This window comes from Oncorhynchus gorbuscha, linkage group LG03 (genome assembly GCF_021184085.1).
Source record: "Oncorhynchus gorbuscha isolate QuinsamMale2020 ecotype Even-year linkage group LG03, OgorEven_v1.0, whole genome shotgun sequence".
NCBI classification, from domain to species: domain Eukaryota; kingdom Metazoa; phylum Chordata; class Actinopteri; order Salmoniformes; family Salmonidae; genus Oncorhynchus; species Oncorhynchus gorbuscha.
The window spans coordinates 51,606,311-51,633,866 of NC_060175.1; the positions used below are offsets into that span (position 1 = coordinate 51,606,311).

A 27,556-nucleotide genomic window follows, 5' to 3' on the forward strand; every position below is an offset into this window, starting at 1 on the left:
GTGTTTGAAATGCACTGCTCAACTGAGGGACCTTACAGATAATTTTATGTGTGGGCTACAGAGATGAGGTAGCCATTCAAAAATCATGTTAAACACTATTATTGCACATTATTCACCTATTATGTGACTTCTTACTCCTGAACAGGTTGAATCATAGCCATGGGAATTAGGGGTGCTGAGGGTGCTGCAGAATATCCCTTCCGCCAAAAAATGTACATTATTCTTTCACAGAAATAGTGCACTGGGCTTTTCTAGTCCTGTATTAGCAGAATGATATAGCCGTCTGTGGCAGGGCCAGCTACCTGTATGTTAAATTATCGCCCAGTTTAGCCAAAAAGAAAGCACTGAGCCATTATAGGTAGAAGACTGGGTCCACCCCTAATTAGTCATGACTGGCAGAGATAATAGAGTGGCTGGACATGTCAAATGATGAGTCCTGATTGGTCTGTCATGTCACAGGCTTCTGTCTATAGAGAGAATCTTTGCTACTGCCAATTTCTGGAAAGATACAGTGCCTTCGGAAAGTATTCAGACCCTTGGCTTTTTCCACATTTTGTTAGGTTTCAGCCTTATTCTAAAAGTGTTTGTTTTTTAAATCTACACATCAATCTACACATAATGACAAAGCAAAAACAGGTTATTAGAAATTGTGCACCTTTTTTAAACCCTGAAATATTACATTTACATAAGTATTTAGACCCTTTACTCAATACTTTGTTTAAGCACCTTTGGCAGCGATTACAGCCTCGAGTCGTCTTGGGTATGACGCTACACGCCTGGCATACCTGTATTTGGGGAGTTTCTCCCATTCTTCTCTGCAGATCCTCTCAAGCCATGTCAGGTTGGATGGGGAGAGCTATCTTCAGGTCTGATGTTCAATCAAGTTAAATTCTGGGCTCTGGCTGGGCAACTCAAGGACATTCAAAGACTTGTCCCGAAGCCACTCCTGCTTTGTCTTGGCTGTGTGCTTAGGGTTGTTGCCCTGTTGGAAGGTGAACTTTTGCCCCAGTCTGAGGTCCAGAGTGCTCTGGAGCAGGTTTTCATCAAGTATCTCTCCATTCATCTTTGCCTCAATCCTGACTAGTCTCCCTGTCCCTTCCTCTAAAAAACATCCCCACAGCATGATGCTGCTTCCACCATGCATCACCGTAGGAATGGTGTCACGTTTCCTCCAGATGTGACGCTTGGCATTCAGGCCAAAGAGTTCCATCTTGGTTTTATCAGACCAGAGAATCTTGTTTCTCATGATCTGAGAGTCTTTTGTGTCTTTTTGCAAACACCAAGCGGGCTGTCATGTACCTTTTACTGTGAAGTTGCTTCCGTCTGCCACCCTACCATAAAGGCCTGATTGGTGGAGTGCTGCAGAGATGGTTGTCCTTCTGGAAGGTTCTCCCATCTCCACAGAGGAACTCTGGAGCTCTGTCAGAGTGACCATCGAGTTCTTGGTCAAGGCTGACCAAGGCCTTTCTCCCCCGATTGCTCAGTTTGGCCGGGCGGCCAGCTCTAGGAAGAGTCTTAGTGGTGCCAAACTTCTTCCATTTAAGCATGATGGAGGCCACTGTGTTCTTGGGGACCTTCAATGCTGCAGACATGTTTTGGTACCCTTCCCCAGATCTGTGCCTCGACACAAGCCTGTCTCAGAGCTCTACGGACAATTCCTTCGACCTCATGGCTTGGTTTGTGCTATGACATGCACTGTCAACTGTGGGACCTAATATAGACAGGTGTGTGCCTCTCCAAACCATGTCCAATCAATTGAATTTACCACAGGTGGGCTCCAATCAAGTTGTAGAAACATCCTAAGGATGATCAATGGAAACAGGATGCACCTGAGCTCAAGTTCAAGTCATATAGCAAAGGGTCTAAAGGTATCTGTTTTTAATTTTTAATACATTTGCAAAAATTTCATAAAAACGGTTTTCGCTTGTTCATTATTGGTTTTTGTGTGTAGATTAATGAGGATTTGTATTTTATTTAAGACATTTTTTGACAGCTGCACCATACATGTTGCAAAATAGTTGGGAGATTTTCAACGGCACATGGTTTATGAACTGATACACAAACCATTGTTTTTCAATTTAAATTATATACAAAATTCTTGCAATAAATAGAATATTATATGTATGGGGGATACAACCATCCCAGCTCTGCAGATTTAGCTACAAAGTTACAGAATCATTAGATCACTTGTTTTACCTGAGCATAACCCCAAAACTAAGGATTTTTTAGCTGTTGTTTAGGATTTTGGTTTTTGGAGGACTGATTGGGCTCATTGATTTGAAAAATAAATGCTGGTTCATGGAATGGCATGTTTTGAGCACTTTTGAAAAGTACTATTTATACGTGGAAAATGAAAGCCATGTGCTGCAGGGTAGCCTAGTGGTTAGAGCGTTGGACTAGTAACTGCAAGGTTGCAAGTTCAAACCCCCAAGCTGACAAGGTACAAATCTGTCGTTCTGCCCCTGAACAGGCAGTTAACCCACTGTTCCTAGGCCGTCATTGAAAATAAGAATTTGTTCTTAACTGACTTGCCTGGTTAAATAAAGGTAAAATAAAAAAATTACAATGTCCATTGCTTGTGTTTCTTGGCCTAAGCAAGTCTCTTCTTATTATTGGTGTCCTTTGGTAGAGGTTTCTTTGCAGAAATGCAAAGCATGAAGGCCTGATTCACGCAGTCGCCTCTGAACAGTTGATGTTGAGATGTGTCTGTTATTTGAATTCTGTGAAGCATTTATTTGGTTGGAGGCTGGTAACTCTACTGAACTTATCTTCTGCAGCAGAAGTAACTCTGGGTCTTCCTTTCCTGTGGCGGTCCTCATGAGAGCCTGTTTCATTATAGCGCTTGATGGTTTTTGCAACTGCACTTGAAGAAACTTTAAAAGTTCTTGACATTTTCTGTATTGACTGACCTTCATGTCTTAAAGTAATAATGGACTGCCGTTTCTCTTTGCTTATTTGAGCTGTTCCTGCCATAATATGGGCGGCCTTTTACCAAATAGGGCTATCTTCTGTATACCACCCCTACTGTACCTTGCAACAACACAACTGATTGGCTCAAACACATTAAGAAGGAAATAAATTCCACAAATGTGACCCACCACCTAGATTTGATCTTATGCCGCAAAAATGTTAATGGTGTTTTTTACATTGGATAAAAGTAGAGGCTCAGGGCTACAAAATGGTATGTCATACACTTCATTTTTGAGGAACAATGGGAAAGTAATTCTGCTTTGAAAGTTGACACATTTGTAAACTCACTTTTGAGAAAATGTCCTTTCAATGTTTTGGTGTCTGGTGAAGAGCTCTTCTTTGTCTACACCCATTCAGCATTCAGAGTTCACAGCGCACACCTGATGCTCTGGCCAATGATTTGTTTACCTCTGAATAACAGGAAAACAGCCAAACCACCTCTGCTGGCCTCAATTTCATTACGCTTTTTTCTCCGATGTTTACTGACACTGACCATATTCAACGGGTGTTGCACACTTTTGCATCAATGAACATAGTGCCAAATCATGTCATTACTTCCCTGTATGAATCTTCTGGGAACTAACCAACCAGGTTCAATGTTAGCTAGCTAACATTAGGCTCCAACTAGTAAGGTAAACGGTTCTGGGATATGAATAATAATGTCATACATGTAACAACATTTTTTATATATGGTGGATTGGAAATGATGCAGACAATTACGTTGATAGATGATGAATGATGATCGCATGCACTGTCCATTTCTTGTTTCTAAAGGATGAAATAAGTGCTACACCTGGTGGAGAGAGACTGTAAGACAGAAATAGTTGCTTTATGCGTGCTGTACGTTACGACATGACACGTCTAGATGTAACGGAGGGTCCGTTTTTTCAACTTTTCTCCAATACTATAGAGCTATTACCATGTCGATCAACGCTTGAATAGAAACCTAGTTCACACCCCCGATTTTGAAGTCAACACAGTCGCTACAGTCACATTAGTTTTCTTTGTATCCTCGTTTGAAAGTTGCGGTTGAGCACATTTGTACAGAATGGGGTGAGTTTACGTTAGTTGGCTAAGCATAGCCTGCAAGCTAGCTATATCCTTTTAGCTTTGCACATTTCATTGTGAAATAATCGGGTTGATAATTTAAAAAATATGCCCTGGCAAATATTCTCATACTTGCCATTTTAACCTACAATATTATCCCAGTTTGATATGCTGCTTGAATGTATTCACTCCCAGCTAGCAGCAGTTTTTACAATTTCAAAATAGCCTAGAATCACGTTATTATCACTACTTTATTTTGGGGGGATTCTAATATGGATACAATGTTGTTTGGTTTACTGTGTGAACAGTTACTAACATTACATTTGGTTATCAATGCAAAATAGGCTACCTGATTCATGGCCTATACAGTATATATAGATCAGAACAAGGAACCGAGCGAGTTGGTGGTAAAATACAGCTTCATAGCCTACACAACACTGCCCCATGGCTACGCAATGAATTATATTTTGCGTTCCAAATGTCATGGGGTGCAGGAATGGGGCGCCAGGCTGCCAATCAATACGCACACCTGTCACCATCGTTACACGCACCAGCGCTACTTTGGACTCACCTGGACTCCATTACTTTGGTGATTGCCTGTCCTATATCTGTCTGTTCCTCGGTTTGATCCCCGTGTCAGCATTATTGTCGTTATGTTTCCCCTGTTCAGACGCTGTTCTTGTTTGTTTCATGCCGGTTATTTATTAAATGTTCACTCCCTGTACTTGCTTCTCGTCTTCCGGCGTCTGTCCTCACACGTTGCTATACTGCGCTACACTCCTCCATAGGGTGTAAATTGGCCTTTAGTGGCATAACATGTTTATTAACTTTCAAAGCAGCATAACTTTCCTGTATTTCCTCCGGCTACAGTGTATGATATACCATTTTGATGCTCTGAGACTACGTTTTAAAAGTGTGAAAAAAGAGAGGAGAGAAATACAGCCGCATAACTTATCCGCAGATACAGTAGCTACAGATGTACTGTTATAGACAGGATGAATAGAGTGTTGAGAGCAGCTCACTAGAATATGTCTCTTTATTTGCACAACGTTTGCTCACCAACCACCAATGCTCCATTGAGGTTTGTCCTTGAGAGAATCCTTTTTGTCTCTTGAGGAAAATGGTAAGTATCCATGTTGAATGGCTTTAGAATCATTTGTTTGCTCCGCATTGGTAAAGGGCTTTCTTTGTGTTTCCTTGATCTAAAAGGCTGGGAAATTAAGATTGGGTTTGAACTATTTATTTCTCGCAGATACCCTATAAGAAGTTAGTTGCAGGGTGCATTGCTATTAGCATTAGCGCAATGAAATGCTAGCTGTTCCCATAGACTTCCAGTCATTGAGTCAAATGTTATTAATGTAAAAACGCATCTGGGCAAAAATATATATATTTTAAAAAGAGCAGCTTTTTTTGCAGCAGTGGCAACAATCTGGGAAAACTCTGTCAAAACCATGTGACTCTGGAATACACCTAATATATTAGTCAACTGCACATAGCCACCCTTGAGTAGAGGGCCTGAGAGGAGTACACATTTACACCCCCACCTTCCCCCTCCCAAGGCCATTAAACTTGGAGGGAAGTCTCCACAGTGGTCGATGGGGCATCTCTGCCTCAGTAGCACTAGCTACATAGCCTGTGAGAGCATTATTCACATATGACCGGCTGTTTGTGGGATGAGCAGAGGCTGTGGCCGAATGAGTAGTGTCAGCCGTGAGACACAGGGACGGGAGAGGATGGAGCTCACATTAATTCACACCTTAAACAGTCAGCCCAGCCCAGCTCCTTCTATCTCTCTCTCTCTTTCCCCGCCGTTGACTTCCCACTTTAATGATATTACTATGCAATTTCATGTCTCTCCAGTTTTTCTGCTGTTCACTCTCCCAGCAGTCCCTGGAGTGTAGTTGGATCTACCTGTCGGGGTGGTTGCAAGCTTTACCATCTTGTCTCTGATTGACTTAGTGAGAGGGGTGCGCTCCTCGCTCTTATAGCCACAGTAGGTAACAAGGCATTATACAAGATAGATATCAATCAAATGACGCTGGAGAGCTCTGCTGAGGTTGTGTAACCAAGCAGGGTTATCCATACAATCTGTCACAAATGATGATGGAGTGGAGTAATAAGAGGTATTTTCCCAGAATCGTCTTTACAGTGAATGATTGGCTCTGGTCAGCCTCAGAGCTTAGAGCTGACTATGCATGGCCATATATCTGGCCACCAGGTTTTTTAAATGACTGTCACATTAGCATTTAGGTTGCCATGTCAATTAGCATTGGATATTTCACCTGAATTTTGTCAGCACTCTGTCTTGACATTCACATGTCATTAGGTGTGTAAATGTGTGACAATTATGTTATAAAAGACACCACACTGAGAGGAGTAAAACAAAACAAATCTGATCAGCAAACTGTTACAATTGGCATTTTGTCAAGAATAAGACAGTCAAACCCAAAGCTCCTATGGCCATGTTCTCACAAGCGATCTGTCAGGAGAAAGAGGAGGTGTAGCTTTTTCTCCCTTTCAAACCTATTGGCATTGATGGACATTTAATAAACGTGTTCTCTCTGCAAATAGAAACCCAGACCCAGACACTTGAATAGTTGCGCTCATGTGTCCCATTGTGTCTGACTGTGTCACTATATAGCTCCCCATTTTACCTTCCCTGGAATAGGGCTGAGCCTATATGACACCCTCTCATTGTATGTTTAACAAAATCAGTGTCGTGTTTTCATGGATGCCAAGGGAAGCCAGGCTTCCCCCCCAAAAAAATGACCAAGAAAAAAACATAAAATAATGTATCTTTCGTCTCTCTGTTTCATCATTTCCATTCAATTTGCAAGGGGCTGACTGTATCTCACTGGTGAAAGCGTCCGAGCGAGTGAAACATTGCCCCTCTGTCTCTGTATGTGTTGCCCATCTATCTGACGCTGTCTGGTCGAAAAGAGTATGACATTGTTGCCGCACATATCATTGAATAGAAGGGAAGCCAGTGAGCATTCTCCCTTGATACAAATATCATAGAACAATAAGCAATGAGTTTGGATTTGGCTTCACACCAAGCATATCAAAAGCCAAACGTCATTGACAGAAAAAAACTTGAAATGTTGCATCTCAATGTGTTGTTGTCTTCCGTTGTCTAGCTAGCTAGATAAAATTGTCACTTTCCTAAATTAGCCATGAATGGAGATAGAGATTTGGAATTGTGGTTTTACTTAATTCTCCGTACTGGCCAATGATTCTAATGGCGATCTGATCCAACCCTAAGTTCATACATTGTGCCTCTGGCCTGAGAGGATGGAAGTTCAATATGTAGCTAGATGTTGTAGGCTAATGTTAGCTGGCTAATAGTTGCCCATGAAAATAAGTTAGGCTAGCGAGCATGCATTTTAGCCAGGTAGCTAGCCAAAGAACAACAAAAACTAAAAGTGTGTATAGTATGACAAAGTCATAGGTTATTTCGGCAACATGAAAGAGAGGAGGATGACATTGGCATTTCTCTACAAGCATTTCTCTACCTTTTCTACACACACGTTTGTTTTACTATCCTTGTGGGGACCAAACAATTGATTCCCATTCAAAATCCTATTTTCCCAAACCCCAAACTGTTAACCTAACCCTAACCTTAACCCCAAACCCTAACTCCTAACCCTAATCCTAACCTCTAAGATTAAAATAGACGTTTTCCTTGTGGGGACCGGCAAAATGTCTGCTCTTCTCTTAATTTTCCTCTTTTTACTATCCTTGTGAGGACATCTGGCCCCCACAAGGATAGTAAAACCAAAACACACACATACATCAGTATCATGGACAGCCACATGATATTTAGCTTACCTTGATTGGACTAAATAGTTTTTAGAATCTTGGAGTTGTCACTTTATTAGACTAAGCAGAGGTGATTAGATAATGTTGAAATATTGAAGCTGAAATGTTTCTGGAATTAGTGGAGGCAGCTCCTGTTTTCTTTGCGACTTGCGGTAACTCTTTGATGTTCTAAATCAATAGTTGTTTAGTAGTCCAAAAATGTCAGAAACCTTAACTTGATTGACCATGCTGTAGGTCATGTAACTGATTGTTATATGCTTTGTGGACTCCACCGGACAGATGTTGCTCTCTGGTTTTGTGATGAAACACAAAGGTGTGGATGGATTTATTCGGCCACTGTGTCTTCTTATTGTCTCAGTCATAGACCTATATATAACGGTGGCAAGGCATATGAACCAAAGGGTTATAAAACAAACAATGCAATTATCACAACACAGGTTGTAATATGGCTGTTTTTCCTGGCTTGGCATCCCTAGTGATTTTATCGCTACTGAACAAAACCCATCAGCTGATTGCGGTCTACTCTAAAATCAAAAAGAGACTAGATCAATTACATTCTGAGTAGGGGGCATAACATGCAGTAAGATTGGGGTAAATTCGGAATTCCTGAATTTAATTAAACTCAAACTATTAATTGAAATTGTAATTTTATTTGGCCTCAAGAACAGAATGCAGAAATTGAATTGAATTTGAATTAAAGGAAGTAGAATTCAATTCAAACCAATTTAAGTAAATTCCACTGAGACATGAAAGATACAGTATGTATCACATTCCTGTGAAAATTATTTAGCCAAAAGCATATGCCATCTCTTACTGAATACAGATTCGATTTTAAATATCAGTTTGATTATAACTCGAAGATGTCAAACAGTATTTTGTTTGTATTTTTGTCATGAGATGTTAGGTTTTTCCATTCTGCTTCATCCTTCCATTCTGGAGTGTTTGATCTAATGCATTCTGGGAATTATTTTTTTTTTTACATTTAATAACATATAAGTGAATTATGAGTTATTAACATACAAAATAATCTTAGAATGATTCCTGACTACTGTAATTATTTAAAACTATTTTTAGGAGGACAAGTTTCAAAAATGGCATGTTTCAAGAATATTAAACAACGTATTGGCAACCATATATGATGTTAAAATAAACATTCATAGTGATGTGCAGTACCATTCAAACGTTTGGATTTTTCTTTATTTTTAATATTTTCTACATTGTAGAATAATAGTGAAGACATCAACACATATGGAATCATTTAGTAACCAAAAACGTGTTAAACAAATCTAAATGTATTTTATATTTGACATTCTTCAAGTAGCCACCCTTTGCATTGATGACAGCTTTGGAATGAATTGAAATTAATTAATTGGAATTAAAGACCAAGTCGCAACTCAATTCAGAATTGACCCCAACACTGCAATGCAGGTATCGAATTCGCTCTGGATGAAGACTGCACTGCCGGCACTTTTTACAGGAATCTATGGCTGCCTGTCCAGGGATCATTTGCCATGGTTAATTTAGTTGGCGCTCAGAGTGGATATTTCAACCGAGTACTCACAGCACCCCCAAGAGGGAGACAAGCACCGTACAGCATCAGAACAAAGGGGCTCCTTATTCCTCTCATCATTCCGCTCTCGTGCTCCTGTAGCTATCTTTCTTGTCTCTACTCACACTCACACTGGAGACGAGGAACACTGTCTGTCTAATTCCTCAGTGAAACAACAGCAACACACCACATACATGCAGAGACTTGAATAGCGAATGTCTAGTGAGGGGAGCCCTGCACGTGTTTATTTTCTTTGAGTGGCTGCAGAAGTCAGGGGGTCTGTAGACTGCAGATGTTGAAATTACAGTACCTACCGACTGAAGGCTGAGCTGACAGTGACAGTTGGAGCACATTCTCTAGGAACAGGTAGACAAGCCTTCGCAGTTCCCTCTGGCTGGCTGAATCTCGTTAATTCTGGTAATCACACTAGTTTTTGTTCTGGGTTCGTGTGTTTTTACTTCCACGTGTCCATTTATTCGTTGAATTCTGCATTTGAAAAGCATGGAAAATATTTGAATTTTGCACAACAATTGGAATAACCTTTTACAGTATTTTAAGCTTGGGATCACTGCATAATATAATGGTTGCTTTTACTATGTGTCTTGTAGCGACTTCCTTCACACTAACAGTAGTGCATGTGTGCTGTTTTCCAGAGCCGACCATTATAACCACGCCACCGTCCACCCTGGACGTGACTGTAGGAGAGAGCATCGTGCTGCCGTGTCAGGTGACTCATGACCCGTCTCTAGAGCTCAAGTTCACCTGGTTCTTCAACGAGCAGCTGATCCACTTTGGCGACCACGGCGGATACTTTGAAAAAGTGGGAGGTGTAAGTGCATAAGCCTCCAAATATTCCCTCCCGATTCCCTCCCGGGGCCATCAAGCCTCCCATTTATAATCAAAGTGTCATGTCTGAAAATGGTGCCGTATTACCACGCTTTTACACCATGCTTGTCAGGGGCACTGCAATGCATAATGAATAGGAAGAAACACACATCTTTACTACACCGTGTTGCAGATTGCTTATATTTTATTTATGCCACTGCTCTCTCACGAAGATATGTCATTAAAGAGACATTGATTTTTCAACCCCTTCAGAAATTACATTGAGAGAGGTCAAGGGGTGGAGCTGGTGATACGTTGCAACATCGACACCGTGGTTCCCTTCCTTTAATATAAGTGAGGTCATATTAAGTAGGGTATCCGCAGTGCAGAGAATGTTTGGAGCATGTGTATTTATGTGTGGTGAAAATGTGCTGCACATAGTTTATTTTAAAATCACATTTACATATTCCCCATCCTTCCCTAAAACCTACCAAGCTCAAAGCTCAGATCATATGCCCTGTTTTGCATAGGTTTCCTCTTTCATTTACACTTTACGTTAACTACAAAACACTTAAAAGTTACTTTTTCATCTCCCCTGTCTGAAGAAAGAGTGATGATAATCATTGTTCCAGAAGTGATGAGTAGGGGCATGTACATTACACTCTCTGGTCAGGTTGTAATGTTTTTCATGATTTTAATCGTAATAGTTTCCTTTTACATGATAAATGACACCACCTGGAGTTACATATGCTGTTTTTGCCACATCCAATTGAGCTTTTGCCACTGGTCCTGATTCCACTCAGTACTGGGCTGATTAAATGGTGGTGGGAACTGCAATTGGAAATGGAATGGAACGAACTTGAGAACTTTACCTTTAAGCTTTTCTTGATCATCGAAATAATGAGGCCACTCTTCCACAGCTAAAATCAGCATGTGTATGAATACATTTGCGTAATAATTATAATTAAACGTAAGTGCTCTGCCCGTCTCATATGTACAGGTATGCCGATGACCCTTTTAAAACATGGAAACAGATCACAGATAAAATCCTAGAATTGTAATACAATAATAGACATACAAAGACCCTGAATAGTTTTTTTTTTAAATATACAATTTCTGCTCACATATTATTATTTCTGCTCAAATCATCATATTTAATTTATTTTAATTACAGGTTGGTAAAATGTTACTACAGTATATTAATCGTTGTGCTTGTGTATGTGTGTGTGTGCGTGCGCGTGTATGTGTCTGTGCGTGTCCATCCGTCCGTGTGTGTGTGTGTGTGTGTGTGTGTGTGCATGTTCATGTGTGTGTGTTGCATGTTAGCAGCATTCCGCTGGGGACATCATGATTCGGAACATCCAGCTGAGACACGCAGGGAAGTACACCTGTGCAGTGCAGACCAAGGTGGACAGCATCTCCATCGCAGCAGACCTGGTGGTCAGAGGTAGTTCTCTCTGTCTACAAGCAATATTTCATGAAAGATACCTTGATTTTGACTACCATTTGTTGTTATTTAATAATAATGTAATACATGCTTATTTAGCATGATAAAGTATCATGCGATGTTAACACTTTCACAAATTCAACATGGGTTACCTTTGTAGTAGGCATTTGTCGATCTTGAAAACCTAAACCCCACAGAACTGATCCTATGTTGGAAAGTCATTCTCATGTCCTTGAAGGGTCATTGAAAAATAATGGTAATAGAAAATGCAATTTGATAGGGAACAATCCCACCCACTCACTTGATTAGGTCAGTTATCCATGGCAACAACAAAGCATTATTTAAGTTAGCTGTGCAGATTTGAAGGGGTCCCATCTGTGTCTTTAAGACTGAATGAGATGGATGCTAGTTAGTTGTCTGTGTTTATTCTCCATCATCCTGGACATGCCTCTAATTAAGATGTGAAGGCATTGTACTCTGTGAGATCAGTTGAAATGATGGTCAGATAGAGATGTATCTCTCTCTCTTTTAATCTAATTAGACAGAAAAGCTCCCTGAGGATTCACACCAAACTGATTTCACCAGCTGTACTCCTAGTGCTGAAGGCAGATAGTGATAAGGACACCACTGCTCTGCTCTGCCTTTTTTATACTTCTTTCTCTCTCTCTTTCTCTCTCTCTCTCACTGTCTCTTCCTCTCTCTGTCTCCCTCCCTCTATCTCCCTTCCTGCCTGGCTGTGCGTCGTATCTGCAGGTCCCCCAGGCCCGCCCACCAGCATCCATGTAGAAGAAATCAGTGACACCACAGCCTCTCTCTCCTGGAGGCCCGGGCCTGATAATCACAGTCCAGTTACAACATACACCATCCAGGCCAGGACACCATTCTCCCTGGGCTGGCAGGCTGTCACCACAGGTAGGCTCTTCAACCAGCTATTGCCTCATCAAAGCATTATATAGGGGTCTGATCACCATTTTCTCTTTTCCGTGTGAGAGTATGGGCCTATGAGTGATTTTACTTCAATTCCAAATGGCACTTGATTGTTCAGTGACAGGGTTCACTGCAGATTTACTTGACAGCAGGTGTTGTTGAAATGTGGATCCATTTCCAGAGGTCTGACTTAAAGTGAATGGTGCTGTTTGATAGCATAGAAATGAGCCCCATACGGAAGTTTGGAGGACGGTTCTAGAGCAGGCTGTAGTTATGCATGTTTGGTGCTGTTCCAATTCTTTTGGGGAGGAGCCTGTTAGTTTGTGGGAAAAATACATATTTAATATATATATTGATACTGCATCTTTAAGTGTGTGTCACTGTACAAGGCAACATCACTAGTGCCCAGAGTTTTTTTTCTGGCCATGCCTTTTACAGCCAGGAAAAACCTGACCAAACAGGGACACTGAGTGAGGTCCACCCTTAAGGTGTGTGTTTTGTCTTGTGCGTGTGTGTGTGTGTGAGTGAGTGAGCACACCATGTGTCCTTCTGTGTAATTAGCCCCCTGCACCTGTGGAGTGTGCTCAGTGGGCCTGTCAGCCTAGAGGACACTCTCTTGCTACCTGCTTCATTCTGAGGGGAGGGGGGCTGTTTTGTTTTGTGCCAGTTCCTGAGATGGTGGGGGGCCGCCGCCTGACAGCTACAGTAATAGACCTGAGCCCCTGGGTGGAATATGAGTTCAGAGTCCTGGCAAGCAACGCCATTGGGACCGGGGAGCCCAGCAAACCATCCAAACAAGCAAGGACTAAGGAAACATGTATGTACTGTTGGATCCCTTCAATTCTGCATGTTTTCACTTTTTCTTATGGGCATCTTCTAGCCATTAGTTTGTCTGGTATGGTGGGAAAAAAGCTATTTCAATGTCAAAGAATCTAATCCGAATGTGTTGTTATCGCGTTATCTTTGATGGCTGGGGTCGACTGAGTTGAGCAGGATTACGATTACCCTCTGTTCCCCCAGCTCCGAAGGTCACACCAGCTAATGTAAGCGGAGGTGGAGGCAGTCGCTCAGAATTAGTGATCACTTGGGAGGTAAGCAAGCCGCTCACTCCAATACTCCCTCGCCCATGGAGGGGAAGCCAGAAGTCATTATTCTCTAAGGAGTCGGGCCGTTGTTTCATTAATAACAGCAGCCAGGCTTATTGTATGGCATTTCATTTTTAAGAACAGAGAGGCAATAACTGCTGCTGTCTCCCCCGGGGTAGAGAAAAATGCCTTTGAGGTTTTAATAAGCTAATTAAACCGAATGATTCTTCACACAGTCACAAGCAACTTTTTCAAAGATTGTGCTTCCCTATCTTTTTCATTCTTACAGTTCTTCTCAATCCCGTACAAGCTTTTTTTTTAAACAATGTTGCCGATTTTCAAAACAAAGTTCAAAAGCCACAGCACTCTGTGGCGTTTTGCAAAACACTAAATGCTTTTTCACTAATGTAGTTTCCTTCTCAAAACATAAATATATTAATCAAAAGTAAATGATACGGTCAAAATTGTAAATACGTTCATCAAAAGAACATGAATGCCTGCAAAGAGATTGATGCCACCATACTTATGTCTTGAAGTCAAGCAGACAAAACAGAAAGTTAGTTGGTCTTTTAAAAACCCCAGGAGATCAATACATTTTCTTTGCAGTCACTGGATAATGATGATCAAAATTGGAAGTACAACTATCCAAAAGTGCAGAATTATGGGCAATTACTCTCCATGTATGCATATTTCATCAAACAATTTCATACACGTCAAATCAAATGTTATTCCTGGTGAAAAACAAATCTATAATAATAATTTAAAAGTATATTGAGTGCCGGTTGCGTTCATCGGTATCATCACAATACAATTCCATGTATTCAATACATAGACTGGTTTGTTCATAGTTTTGTAAACTTTCCATCGGTGCACAGAAACACAATCCACAATAGAAACAAGTAAAGGTGAATACACTGGAATACAATGGTGGAGATGACTTAAGAGGAACCCAAACACAACTTCATTCTCTGTATCTCTGCATGTCCGCAATATTGGGAAATAAAAGATCTGTCAGGGACTCAACTTATTGTTGAGAACAAATTAAAACATATGGTGTGCATCAGCAGTCAACAAACTAGCCCATGTTAGATTGGTAGATTAGTCTAGCGGCCAGCTATCTAAACTTGTAGTAAGCATGTTCGAATTACCGACCAGGGTGGGGCCCATTGATCATCAGTCATCATATTAAAAACTGCAAACATTTGCCTCCACCCTATGGCAAAATGTTTAGAATTGCAGTAAATTAGCTGTAAAACTGCACATTTTTCTCTGTACCCCATGGCAAACTGTGCAGAATTGCACGAAATTAGTTATACAATGGCATAATCTTCTCTCCACCCCATGGCAAACTGTATAGCATTGCAGCAAACTTGCTTTAAAACGGCAACATTTTCTCTACTCCCCATGGCAAAATGTGCAGAATTACAGGTGATTGCAACTTTTAAATAAATAAACATTTCCAAAGTAACGAGGGAGGCAGACCCATGTGCCACTGTGGCCCATCATGACGAGTTCCATTTTCTGGTGGCCCCCACCCCCATCAAAATTGCCTTCCCTATATTGTAATGTACATGGTATGACACTGATGGGGTGATTTAGAATGTTGTGCAGAAGTATTTACTGATTGTGTATTCACTGATTACAATTATGTTTAATGTTTTGCAAAAGGTGGGCTAAGACATGCAGGTCAGGTACTAAGGCAAGAAAATTATCGGAAATTCTGTAAATATATTTGAGCATTTGGTCATTGCGGTTCTGCTATAGATACGTTTCAACACAGATTCAAAAATGTCTTGTACGCGATTGAGAAAACATGTGATTAGCCCTGCTTGAAAATCATCCACTGCTGTGAAAGTTTTGCTGATTGTAATTGAACTCATTAACATTCAATAGTCAATCTAACTTTGCCTTAACAAAGTTTCAATACAGCCTTGATTGAGGTTACTTCAGATGAGAAGTACAATGGACTAAATTATTTCAATGTGTAGCTACACAATGATGTGAAAATGTAAGCTACAGTATCTGACTACATACTACTTTTCCAAAGCAGTGTCATGCAGGTGAAAGAGGACCCAAAAGCGACTTAACAGAAACAGAGTTTATTTAAGTCCAAACAGGGAATAACAGAAATCCTCTAGACTGTAGAGGGGAAATAACTGGAGAAGCGGCCACAGACTGCAGGTTGCTTCGGGTAGGCGCAGGCCGTAGTCGACAGAGACACCTGCTCACACGCAGCATCTGATGAAGGCAAAAAACACGACAGGACAGGGCGATACACAATCACAGCAAAAACACGACAGGACAGGGCGAAACGCAATCACAGCATGGTGAATACAAAACAAGGAACCGACGGGACAGGAACGGAACACAAAGGAATAAATAGGGACTCTAATCAGGGGAAAGGATCGGGAACAGGTGTGGGAAGACTAAATGATGATTAGGGGAATAGGAACAGCTGGGAGCAGGAACGGAACGATAGAGAGAGGAGAGAGAGGGAGGGGGAGAGAGAGGGATAGAAAAAGGGAACGAACCTAATAAGACCAGCAGGGGGAAACGAACAGAAGGAAAAGCAAAATGACAAGATGATATAAGACAAAACATGACAGTACCCCCACTCACCGAGCGCCTCCTGGCGCTCTCGAGGAGGAACACTGGCGGCAACGGAGGAAATCATAGATCAAACGGTCCAGCACGTCCCGAGAAAGAACCCAACTCCTCTCCTCAGGACCGTAACGAAAAACGATAAAAAGGGAAACTAGGTACTACTCTAAAAAAAAAAAATGAGAACTAGGGACAGACTGAGACACAGCAAGGGCAGGAACAAGAACAGGAGAGATGCGATGGCAGGGAACAGACTGAGACCCAGCAAGACCAGGAGCAGAAGCAGAAAAAAATTACCAGACTTCTTCTGCGCGCAGTCTGAACACGCAGCCACGAAACGGCGCGTGTCACGCTCCTGAGTCGGCCACCAAAAGCGCTGGCGAATAGACGCAAGAGTGCCTCGAACACCGGGATGACCAGCTAACTTGGCAGAGTGAGCCCACTGAAGAACAGCCAGACGAGTGGAAACAGGAACGAAAAGGAGGTTACTAGGACATGTGCGTGAGTGCTTGCTTAACCTGTCTTTCAATTCCCCAGACTGTCAACCCGACAACACGCCCATAAGGAAGAATCCCTCGAGATCAGTAGAAGCCACAGAAGAACTAAACAGACGGGATAAGGCATCAGGCTTGGTGTTCTTGCTACCGGACGGTAAGAAATCACAAACTCGAAACGAGCGAAAAACAACGCCCAACGAGCTTGACGGGCATTAAGTCGTTTGGCAGAACGGATGTACTCAAGGTTCTTATGGTCTGTCCAAACGACAAAAGGAACGGTCGCCCTCCAACCACTGTCGCCATTCGCCTAGGGCTAAGCGGATGGCGAGCAGTTCACGGTTACCCACATCATAGTTGCGCTCAGATGGCGACAGGCGATGAGAAAAATAAGCGCAAGGATGAACCTTATCGTCAGACTGGAAGCGCTGGGATAGAATGGCTCCCACGCCTACCTCTGAAGCGCCAACCTTGAATTGTCTAGTGACGTCCAGGAGTAACGAGGATAGGAGCGGACGTAAAACGTTCTTTTAGAAGATCAAAAGCTCCCTGGGCGGAACCGGACCACTTAAAACACGTCTTGACAGAAGTAAGAGCTGTGAGAGGGGCAGCAACTTGACCGAAATTACGAATGAAACGCCGATAGAAATTAGCGAAACCTAAAAAGCGCTGCAACTCGACACGTGACCTTGGAACGGGCCAATCACTGACAGCTTGGACCTTAGCGGAATCCATCTGAATGCCTTCAGCGGAAATAACGGAACCGAGAAAAGTAACGGAGGAGACATGAAAAGAGCACTTCTCAGCCTTTACGTAGAGACAATTCTCTAAAAGGCGCTGTAGAACACGTCGAACGTGCTGAACATGAATCTCAGTGACGGAGAAAAAATCAGGATATCGTCAAGATAGACAAAAACAAAAATGTTCAGCATGTCTCTCAGAACATCATTAACTAATGCCTGAAAAACAGCTGGCGCATTGGCGAGACCGAACGGCAGAACCCGGTACTCAAAATGCCCTAACGGAGTGTTAAACGCCGTTTCCACTCGTCCCCCTCTGATGCGCACGAGATGGTAAGCGTTACGAAGGTCCAACTTAGTAAAGCACCTGGCTCCCTGCAGAATCTCGAAGGCTGATGACATAAGGGGAAGCGGATAACGATTCTTAACCGTTATGTCATTCAGCCCTCGATAATCCACGCAGGGGCGCAGAGTACCGTCCTTCTTCTTAACAAAAAGAACCCCGCCCCGGCCGGAGAAGAAGAAGGCACTATGGTACCGGCGTCAAGAGACACAGACAAATAATCCTCGAGAGCCTTACGTTCGGGAGCCGACAGAGAGTATAGTCTACCTCGAGGAGGAGTGGTCCCCGGAAGGAGATCAATACTACAATCATACGACCGGTGAGGAGGAAGGGAGTTGGCTCGGGACCGACTGAAGACCGTTCATGATATTCCTCCGGCACTCCTGTCAAATCGCCAGGTTCCTCCTGGGAAGTAGGGACAGAAGAAACGGGAGGGATGGCAGACATTAAACACTTCACATGACAAGAAACGTTCCAGGATAGGATAGAATTACTAGACCAATTAATAGAAGGATTATGACATACTAGCCAGGGATGACCCAAAACAACAGGTGTAAACGGTGAACGGAAAATCAAAAAAGAAATAGTCTCACTGTGGTTACCAGATACTGTGAGGGTTAAAGGTAGTGTCTCAAATCTGATACTGGGAAGATGACTACCATCTAAGGCAAACATGGGCGTAGGCTTGTCTAACGGTCTGAAAGGAATGTTATGTTTCCGAACCCATGCTTCGTCCATGAAACAACCCTCAGCCCCAGAGTCAATCAAGGCACTGCATGTAGCACCCGAACCGGTCCAGCGTAGATGGACCGACATAGTAGTACAAGATCTAGATGAAGAGACCAGAGTAGTAGCGCTCACCAGTAGCCCTCCGCTTACTGATGGGCTCTGGCCTCTTACTGGACATGAATTAACAAAATGTCCAGCAACTCCGCAATAGAGGCACAGGCGGTTGGTGATCCTCCGTTCCCTCTCCTTAGTCGAGATGCGAATCCCTCCCAGCTGCATGGGCTCAGTCTCAAAGCCAGAGGAGGGAGATGGTTGCGATGGAGCAGGGAAACACCGTTGATGCGAGCTCTCTTCCACGAGCCCGGTGACGAAGATCTACCCGTCGTTCTATGCGGATGGCGAGAGCAATCAAAGAGTCCACATCTGAAGGAACCTCCCGGGAGAGAATCTCATCCTTAACCACTGCGTGGAGTCCCTCCAGAAAACGAGCGAGCAGCGCCGGCTCGTTCCACTCACTAGAGGCAGCAAGAGTGCGAAACTCAATAGAATAATCCGTTATGGACCGTTCACCTTGGCATAAGGAAGCCAGGGCCCTAGAAGCCTCCCTACCAAAAACTGAACGGTCAAAAACCCGAATCATCTCCTCTTTAAAGTTCTGGAACTTGTTAGAGCAATCAGCCCTTGCCTCCCAGATAGCTGTGCCCCATTCTCGAGCCCGGCCAGTAAGGAGTGAAATGACGTAAGCAACCCGAGCTCTCTCTCTAGAGTATGTGTTGGGTTGGAGAGAGAACACAATCTCACACTGCGTGAGAAAGGAGCGGCACTCAGTGGGCTGCCCGGAGTAGCAAGGTGGGTTATTAACCCTAGGTTCTGGAGGCTCGGCAGGCCAGGAAGTAACAGGTGGCACGAGACGTGACTCTGGAACTGTCCAGAGAGGTCGGAAACCTGAGCGGCCAGGTTCTCCACGGCATGGCGAGCAGCAGACAATTCCTGCTCGTGTCTGCCGAGCATGGCTCCTTGGATCTCGACGGCAGTGTAACGAGCGTCTGAAGTCGCTGGGTCCATTACTTGGTCGGTTCCTTCTGTCATGCAGGTGAAAGAGGACCCAAAAGCGACTTAACAGAAACAGAGTTTATTTAAGTCCAAACAGGGAATAACAGAAATCCTCTAGACTGTAGAGGGGAAATAACTGGAGAAGCGGCCACAGACTGCAGGTTGCTTCGGGTAGGCGCAGGCCGTAGTCGACAGAGACACCTGCTCACACGCAGCATCTGATGAAGGCAAAAAAACACGACAGGACAGGGCGATACACAATCACAGCAAAAACACGACAGGACAGGGCGAAACGCAATCACAGCATGGTGAATACAAAACAAGGAACCGACGGGACAGGAACGGAACACAAAGGAATAAATAGGGACTCTAATCAGGGGGAAAGGATCGGGAACAGGTGTGGGAAGACTAAATGATGATTAGGGGAATAGGAACAGCTGGGAGCAGGAACGGAACGATAGAGAGAGGAGAGAGAGGGAGGGGGAGAGAGAGGGATAGAAAAAGGGAACGAACCTAATAAGACCAGCAGGGGGAAACGAACAGAAGGAAAAGCAAAATGACAAGATGATATAAGACAAAACATGACAAGCAGTGGCGGTCGGTGCCATTGAAGATGAGGGAGGACGATTAATTTTCTTATTTCTATTACAGCATATTGGATGACTGTCATTCATATTCCATTCACCCAACTCAATGTAACATCGATAGGTTTTGGCTACTACATGATATCAACACTTTCCCTATACCCCATCATGACGTTACTAGCTACAACCTAGCCTATGAATGAAAGTCTGCAATGTAGGTCAAGAGAAACTTTGAGCAATCAAATCTATTGCCTGCATCTATCTGATATAGGGTTTAATCATTAGTCCAACAGTTGCAAACGAGAGTTTCATGTGAACAAATTCAGGTCTGTTTATCACTGATTCATTCCAATTGCTTCTGTTTAAGAAATTGTTTTCAACAGAATCGGTGGAATGAATACACCCCTAATCACACTCGAACACTGTTCACTTTCATAGCAGCCACATACAAACAGCATGAATGATCCCTTTGATCATAGTATTCTTTCTCGTATGTACGCACTCTCCTCCTCTCCGTTTCCCTTCGCTTGTGGACTTCAGTGTACAACACATCAGCATTCTGTGACCAGGCGAAAAATAGCTAACTGCTATACACGCCTACATCATTGTCACCATATAAACATCATAGTCAGCATAGCTACTAGAACTAACTAGAACATGCAGTACAGTGTACAGTCAGCAGCAAGAAGTTTAGCAGTTACACCGGTGGGCCCCAGTGGAAATAAATTAATACAACCAAAAGCTTACCTTGACTTGGAAGAGTTTCAGCTAACATAGCAGCCCTCTCTGTTTAAGACAGGTGTTTGAGTACGCTAAACTAGCTAGCTGATTTCTCTAGCTAAGTAAGTGAAAGTGAAAAAAATACAACAAAATATATCTCTCTCGCTTGCTTCTCCTTTATTTTTGAAGAAATGAATTTGTTCAAAGCTGTTCAATTACTGTCTTTCCCTCTCTTTGAGTCAACTACTCACCGCATTTTATGCAGTGCTAGCTAGCTGTAGCTTTCAGTACTAGATTCATTACTCTGATCCTTTGATTGGGTGGACACAGCATGTCAGTTCATGCTGCAAGAGCTCTGATAGGTTGGTGGATGTCATCTGGAAGTTGTCATAATTACTGTGTAAGTCTATGGAAGGGGGTGAGAACCACAAGCCTCCTAGGTATTGTATTGAAGTCAATGTACCCAGAGTAGGACGGAAACGAGCTGTTCTCCGGAAACACCATGGTGCTAACCTACAGAGTGCTGCTGAGGGTACTGTAGACCTTCATTGCCAAACAGTGTGTATTAATCATTTATTTGGTGACATGAATATATTTAGTATAGTTTTATTTAGAGGTTAACTTTTTTAATGTTTCACTATTTACATTTTTATGAAATTCAATGAGGAGGATGGTCCTCCCCTTCCTCCTCTGAGGAGCCTCCACTGTTCCCAACTATTATAAAATAGAATGTCCTTTATATAACCATGCATCTTTGGGGAGTGTTGACTTAAAACAATAAAAGTCAGTCCCCATAAATATATGAAATATGATGTGCTTTCAGTCTTAACAATAGCTAGGTGGTGGTATCATGCTGAGGGCGCTTTATTATTGATAGACGTGGGTGTTCACTACTTGTGCACCAGTTTCAATGTGTGTGTGTATGTATGTGCGTGTATGTGTATGTTTTCTTCTAGCCTGTTCCCGAGGAGCTGCAGAACGGGGGAGGGTTTGGCTATGTGGTAGCCTTCAGACCGTACGGCGCCACAGGCTGGATGCAGGCCGCAGTGCCCTCATCGGAAGCCTCCAAATATGTCTTCAAGAACGATAGCATCCAACCCTTCTCCCCCTTCCAAGTGAAGGTTGGAGTGTACAACAACGAGGGGGAAGGCCCTTTCGGACCCGTCATCACCATCTACTCTGCAGAGGAAGGTTGGTAAAGAATTAAGTCAAACCAGAGGAGCGGCAGTGCTTCCCGGGCCTCAGTTCACACATAGCATTTAAAAGCCAATGGAGAGGCGTCTCTGGATAGTTGATTCCCGGTCAATAGAGTGATCTTGTTGCCCATGCTCTCCTATCTGCAGATGGTTGGTTCCCACAGCTGCTGGTTTTGGTTCTCTCTGTACCTCTGATGAAAGAGATGGACCCACTTTAAGAGTCATCAAAGCCTGCCACTACTTTTAAACTCATTCAAATTATTTTTAAATTTCACCCAGAGCCTGGCAGAGCGCCCACCAGGATCCGAGCCAAGAGCCTGTCTGCGTCTGAGATTGAGGTTTCATGGAAAGCCCTGCCTTGGAACACCAGCAAGAGAAGAGTCCTAGGCTATGAGGTTAGTCACGTTTTTTTTCCAGTTTCCCTCTACCTATTTGTGTGTTCTTGCATGAGTAAAGGCATGCGTGTGTCTGTGTGTGTAGTTGTGAGCATGTGCATGTGTGTGTGCATGTGTGTAGCAACTAATGCTGTACGATCTTGTTCCGTTCTATTATTGATGAGTGTTGCTAGCTCATGCACATTGGGCATCTCAGATGTAATAGGTTGTTATGTGTAATGGTCCAGCCAGGTCCCCTGTCTGTTGAGCTGTGTTTCTCTTGTTGCTTGCTAAGTGCTGTTACTAACTACACTGATTAGTCTAACAGTCTAGTGATGCAATGTACCAGGGGACAGAATGTTTAGCCTATAATCCACACTGTACTGTAGGCTAAAAGACTGTGGCTTTGAGCTCAGTTAGTTGATTCCAATCCTTAGTCAGTTCACTATTGACATTCAATATTGGAAAAAATATATATTTTCATCCATGGGATCCATAAAGTACTGGAATTATGAATTGTTGACCATTTAAAGTAAACAGGGAAGTGGGGCCTGAGCAAACTGTTCCTGCGAGGGAAGACAAATTATATTTGTGCTGTCAACCGTGCCAGCTATTTCAGCCTAGACACTCAGGCGACAAAGAAAATCTGTTATCATTCAACTTGACAGCTGGGACATTTTACACATTGTGATTTCTCTTTGACCACGCCATTTAAACACTCCCTCACTTCAAGAGCTAAGTAACCAGAACCAAGGCACCTTACCCATGGAAAGACGAGAATATATGAGGTGACACCATACAATGAAATGCTGTTTTTATACCAATCCACTGCAGTTTACAGGTCGTGGACAGTGTCTACCAAAAAAACAGTTTTTTACAATGTTCTCACAAATTAGTGTCTGCATTAATGTCCCTGGTTATCCTCTTTCTATCTGGTCTCAGTTGAGGTACTGGGAGAAGAGAGAGAAGGAGGAGGCAGCCAGTGTGCAGAGAACGGTAGGCAACCAGACATCAGCCATTATCCGAGGGGTGAGAGGAAGCAACACGTACTACGTCACAGTGAGAGCATACAACACGGCCGGGGCAGGGCTTCCTAGTGTTACTGTCAATGTCACCACCAAGAAACCACGTAAGCGTCTACCCCTGCTTTTGGTTCGAGCGGTTGTTTCCATTGACTTATTGGAGATCATGTGATCCTCATCCTCATGTATTTGTGTCCCTCAGCGCCCAGTCAGCCTCCGGCAAAGGTCATGTGGAACACATTGAATTCCAAGATAATCCTGAACTGGGAGCAGGTCAAAGCCCTGGAGAACGAGTCAGAGGTCACAGGCTACAAAGTAAGGAAGCACTGACTGCATGGATTTAATTAGAAATAGTGGCCATTGTCATGGTTTCTCCCGGGTGACCTTCTAACTGTGTGGTCCATCCCTAGGTGCTCTACAAGCGTAACCGACATAGCCGTCCGAGTGTCATGGAAACCAACACAACATCGGTGGAGCTTTCCCTGCCTATGGATGAGGAGTACTTCATCCAGATCAAACCATTTGGGGAGGGAGGAGAGGGGAGCAGTAGCAGACAGATCACAATCCCCAGAATACCAGGTCAGTCTCTAGTGGACTGCTTCCTCATACTTCATTGATCTCAATGGCGTTGCTATAGCTATTGCCAGTACTGCTTTATTGTCTTGACGACAGACTGGAGTTTTTCTTGCCTTAGTCATGTCTTCAAAAGGAACAGATAGAGTAAGGATTATCTATAAAAATGAATAGTGCCAGGATTTAATCCCGGACTAAATTACTTTATGTATTCAGAATAGCGTGTAAATATGCCCAAGGTTTGATCATCAAAGCATTTAATAGCACAAAAGCCTTCAACAATGAATTGCCAACCAGGCTGCTTGTCATTTTCCGTATAAACAGACAGACTATCAAAGCCCATTCCTTTTCATGTTTTTCAGGTCCCAATGCAATTGGCTCGGCGACCAAGGTCTCTACTTTATCAGCCCTCAGTACAATAGCACTGTCTTTCACAGCGCGGACATCGTTATGACAAACCGCTATCAGCGAACATCTGAGGTGGAGGCAACTTGACAACGGAACAGGAACACCAACCACCCAGTCTGGTGTAACTAGATCCGTTCATTTAGATTTTAGAGGCAGGAGGATGAGCAGCGTTGGAAAACAAAGTCACTGAGATGAGAGGGAGAGAAAGGGCCTCGCTTCAGCACCCAGTCCACCGGCGAGAACAGGAAATCGACCGATGTCTTGACTCTGTTGTTACCAAAGCAGCTTTCATTTAAAAAAAAGAAAAATGTCTTATATGCATCTTTTGTATGACATGTCTAGCTTTTATAGATTTCTTTTGAAACCAATTCATAATTGGTCTGGGCTTTTTATAAAAGGCAAGGTTGAGGTGAGTTCAGTGCATGGTGCGTACCTACATACAGATCTGACAGTTTTAGAATTTGATACGTTTTCAGTTTGTTGGAAAGAGCGCTTTTGTCGTCTGAGGTGAATTGCATTTTTTGGTCAGAGAAAACTACCTGTTACTGTGGTTTCATGTCAACAAAAACCATATTTCAGTCTTCTTAGAAATGTATGCATTTTTACCACATTACTAGACTGATATGTTGAGTATATTGCTTTATAACTATTTTTTTATTACTCCATAAAACATTGCACTGACACCTGATGAAAAACGAGACTTGATAGAAATATAGAAACAAACTATGTTAAAGGATGAGAGGGACTTTATTGTCCCTTGCTGGTTTGGAGTCCCATCTTCCATAGGTTGCTCTGGCCTTGGCCATTTAATTGCGCTGGCTGTCTGTCTCATCCGCTCATCATCCTACTCATCCTCTCAGTTACATTAGCCGTGTGTCAACTCTAAAGCTATTCTATTCTTTGCCTTGTGTGTGCCTCATCATATCTTCGAAATCCTCAGGTCCTTAAAGAGCCTTAACTTATCTATCAACAACTATTATATACATAGATGTATGTCGTTCTGCAGCTGCTGTATGATGTGTAGCTACACTCTGCATTAATAGACAGGTTATTACCATCCCGTGTATAATCCTACAGTCATTCTTAGGGCCAGGAGTTTTTTTCCTGGTCAGGTTATGTGGTCGGGAAAATCTCCTTGTCCTTGTCGTATATTAAAGTTAGGGCCAGGGGGTTTTCTGACCACGTGACCTGACCTGGAAAAGCTCTTCATGAAGGAGAAGTGTGTTTCAACAGTGTCGTGCTGTTCAGCATGGCTTAAAGGTAAGGTGGAAAGCCTGGGACATTTTAGTAGGTCCACTGACTGCTCCCATACTAAAAGATAAATGCTGCTGACAAGTTTTCCTTTCCCATAGTCTTCTGATGCCATGTGATACTGGTACAGTACAGTACAATACAGTCCCATACATATGTAGCTTGTAATCCAGTGAAAAAGTAAAAAGTGCAGGTAGTTTGTAGTACTTTCGAGGGGAAGTTTAGGCAGACGAATGGGTCTGACTCAGAATCATGCATCGAGAAATGTCTAATATACTTTTTTGTACACTTCAGATCATTTATATCAAATAAAAACCTTTCTAAAGAGCTGATTAACCTGGTTTTTATGTAATAACACAAATGTTTCATACAGTAGCTAAATGTCGTTCAGCATGACTGTATTTGCCCTTTTTTTCTGTCCATTTGCTAACTGACTGAATGGCTTGAGACCATACAAAGAGATAGCAGGTTTGTGTATCTAGCCATACAAGTCAAACCACTTTTATGTCTGTGCTTCTGTCTCAAACAGGTGTTCTCCTGTAGGCCTACACACTTTGGGATTTACCGGTACTACCATCCATTTACTCCATGTGAAGTTCTGTTTTTTGCTGTTGTTGGTCGTTTATACTGTGTTAATGAATAAAGTTGATTGATTTATATTAAGTGAGTGAAATTCAATGGACTTATTTCTTAATGCTTATTACTTGTGATCAGAATTAATTATCTTGAAATTCATATTACATCCAGTGGGCGGTGCTGCAAGTTACAATTCATGTTCAGGGAGCAAGTGTGTATCGGACCCGATTCAGACTTAAGAAATGTATGCCTTTCCTACACACGCTTTTCCTTCTCAGTAGTTGGATTCAGGCTTACCTTATGCAGGTGCATAACATGCTTTACAGGCGTGGTTCCCTTGCTCACGCTGAATAAATGTAATTCAACCACTGAAAACCCTCCCTCTTGCTGGCCAACAGATTTTCTTGTGGAGTTTTCACTCAATACAATTTTCAGTACATTTTTTCTAAAGCAATCCCTTTAAATTTACCATGTGATACTGGTACAGTACGGTACAATAATTATACTTTTCTTGACAAACTCACTAGAATATATGGACAGAACAGTTCAGAATATTTGGGATCAATGAAAGAAAGCCATGTAAATATGAAATGAAAGAAAGCTATGCATATTTGTCTCCTTTTTAGTACCAATTAGTAGATTTTAAAATACTCTGATCTTGTGTATTATTTAGGGTTAGGAAAGCATTAATGAATAATAATTACAAACACAATGGTTTGGAGAGCCTTTATGGTGAATCAAAAATACATCCTTAAAAAGTTGTAATATTCAATTCCACGTGACCGTTTAGTCATGGTAACTACGCTTCTCCAAGCTCTGATGCTGCTGATGGTCATTTAGTAGCCTACCAGACTTGTTAACTGCCTGGTACTCAGCACTCTATTGTCCCTCTAATCACTCTGACGTAAATGCAAATGTATTCAAAAATCGAATCAAACACTTCATAAGAGCCCATGAGCTCATGTTGCACACCATTTCTATAGGCTAGGCAACTGCATGAGAAAACAGAGTTTTGATGGCCTCTATTAAAAAGAGGAGGATCCCATCAGCTTTCTATAGGCTAGGCCTACTATATTTATTTCTCAACTTTCCTAATATTAGGCACATTGCTTCTCTTTACAACAGGAGTATAGCTTACCTGGCTGACATAAAAATGGACCACAGGAAAAGCATAGATGACATGTCTTTTTTCCCCTGCCCCTGTTTCGAGACAGGTGCATGAT

At 42.6% G+C, this 27,556-nt stretch overlaps 1 protein-coding gene across 4 annotated transcripts in view; it reads left to right on the forward strand.

Moving 5' to 3' along the window:
- Nucleotides 1-26,416, forward strand: part of LOC124031511 (contactin-4-like) — a 187,779-nt gene extending 161,363 nt beyond the window's left edge. For 3 of the 4 annotated variants that reach the window (XM_046342832.1, XM_046342830.1, XM_046342831.1), the window contains exons 13-23: nt 10,039-10,214; nt 11,537-11,657; nt 12,411-12,569; nt 13,252-13,401; nt 13,605-13,675; nt 21,890-22,124; nt 22,409-22,524; nt 23,446-23,632; nt 23,728-23,840; nt 23,936-24,104; nt 24,461-26,416. In XM_046342832.1, the coding sequence (XP_046198788.1) occupies nt 10,039-10,214; nt 11,537-11,657; nt 12,411-12,569; nt 13,252-13,401; nt 13,605-13,675; nt 21,890-22,124; nt 22,409-22,524; nt 23,446-23,632; nt 23,728-23,840; nt 23,936-24,104; nt 24,461-24,552 (1,589 nt within the window). In that variant the 3' untranslated portion in view covers nt 24,553-26,416. The remainder of the gene's footprint in view (nt 1-10,038; nt 10,215-11,536; nt 11,658-12,410; nt 12,570-13,251; nt 13,402-13,604; nt 13,676-21,889; nt 22,125-22,408; nt 22,525-23,445; nt 23,633-23,727; nt 23,841-23,935; nt 24,105-24,460) is intronic. The other variant, XM_046342833.1, reaches the window with a different exon arrangement.
- The last annotated feature ends 1,140 nt before the right edge of the window (nt 26,417-27,556 follow it).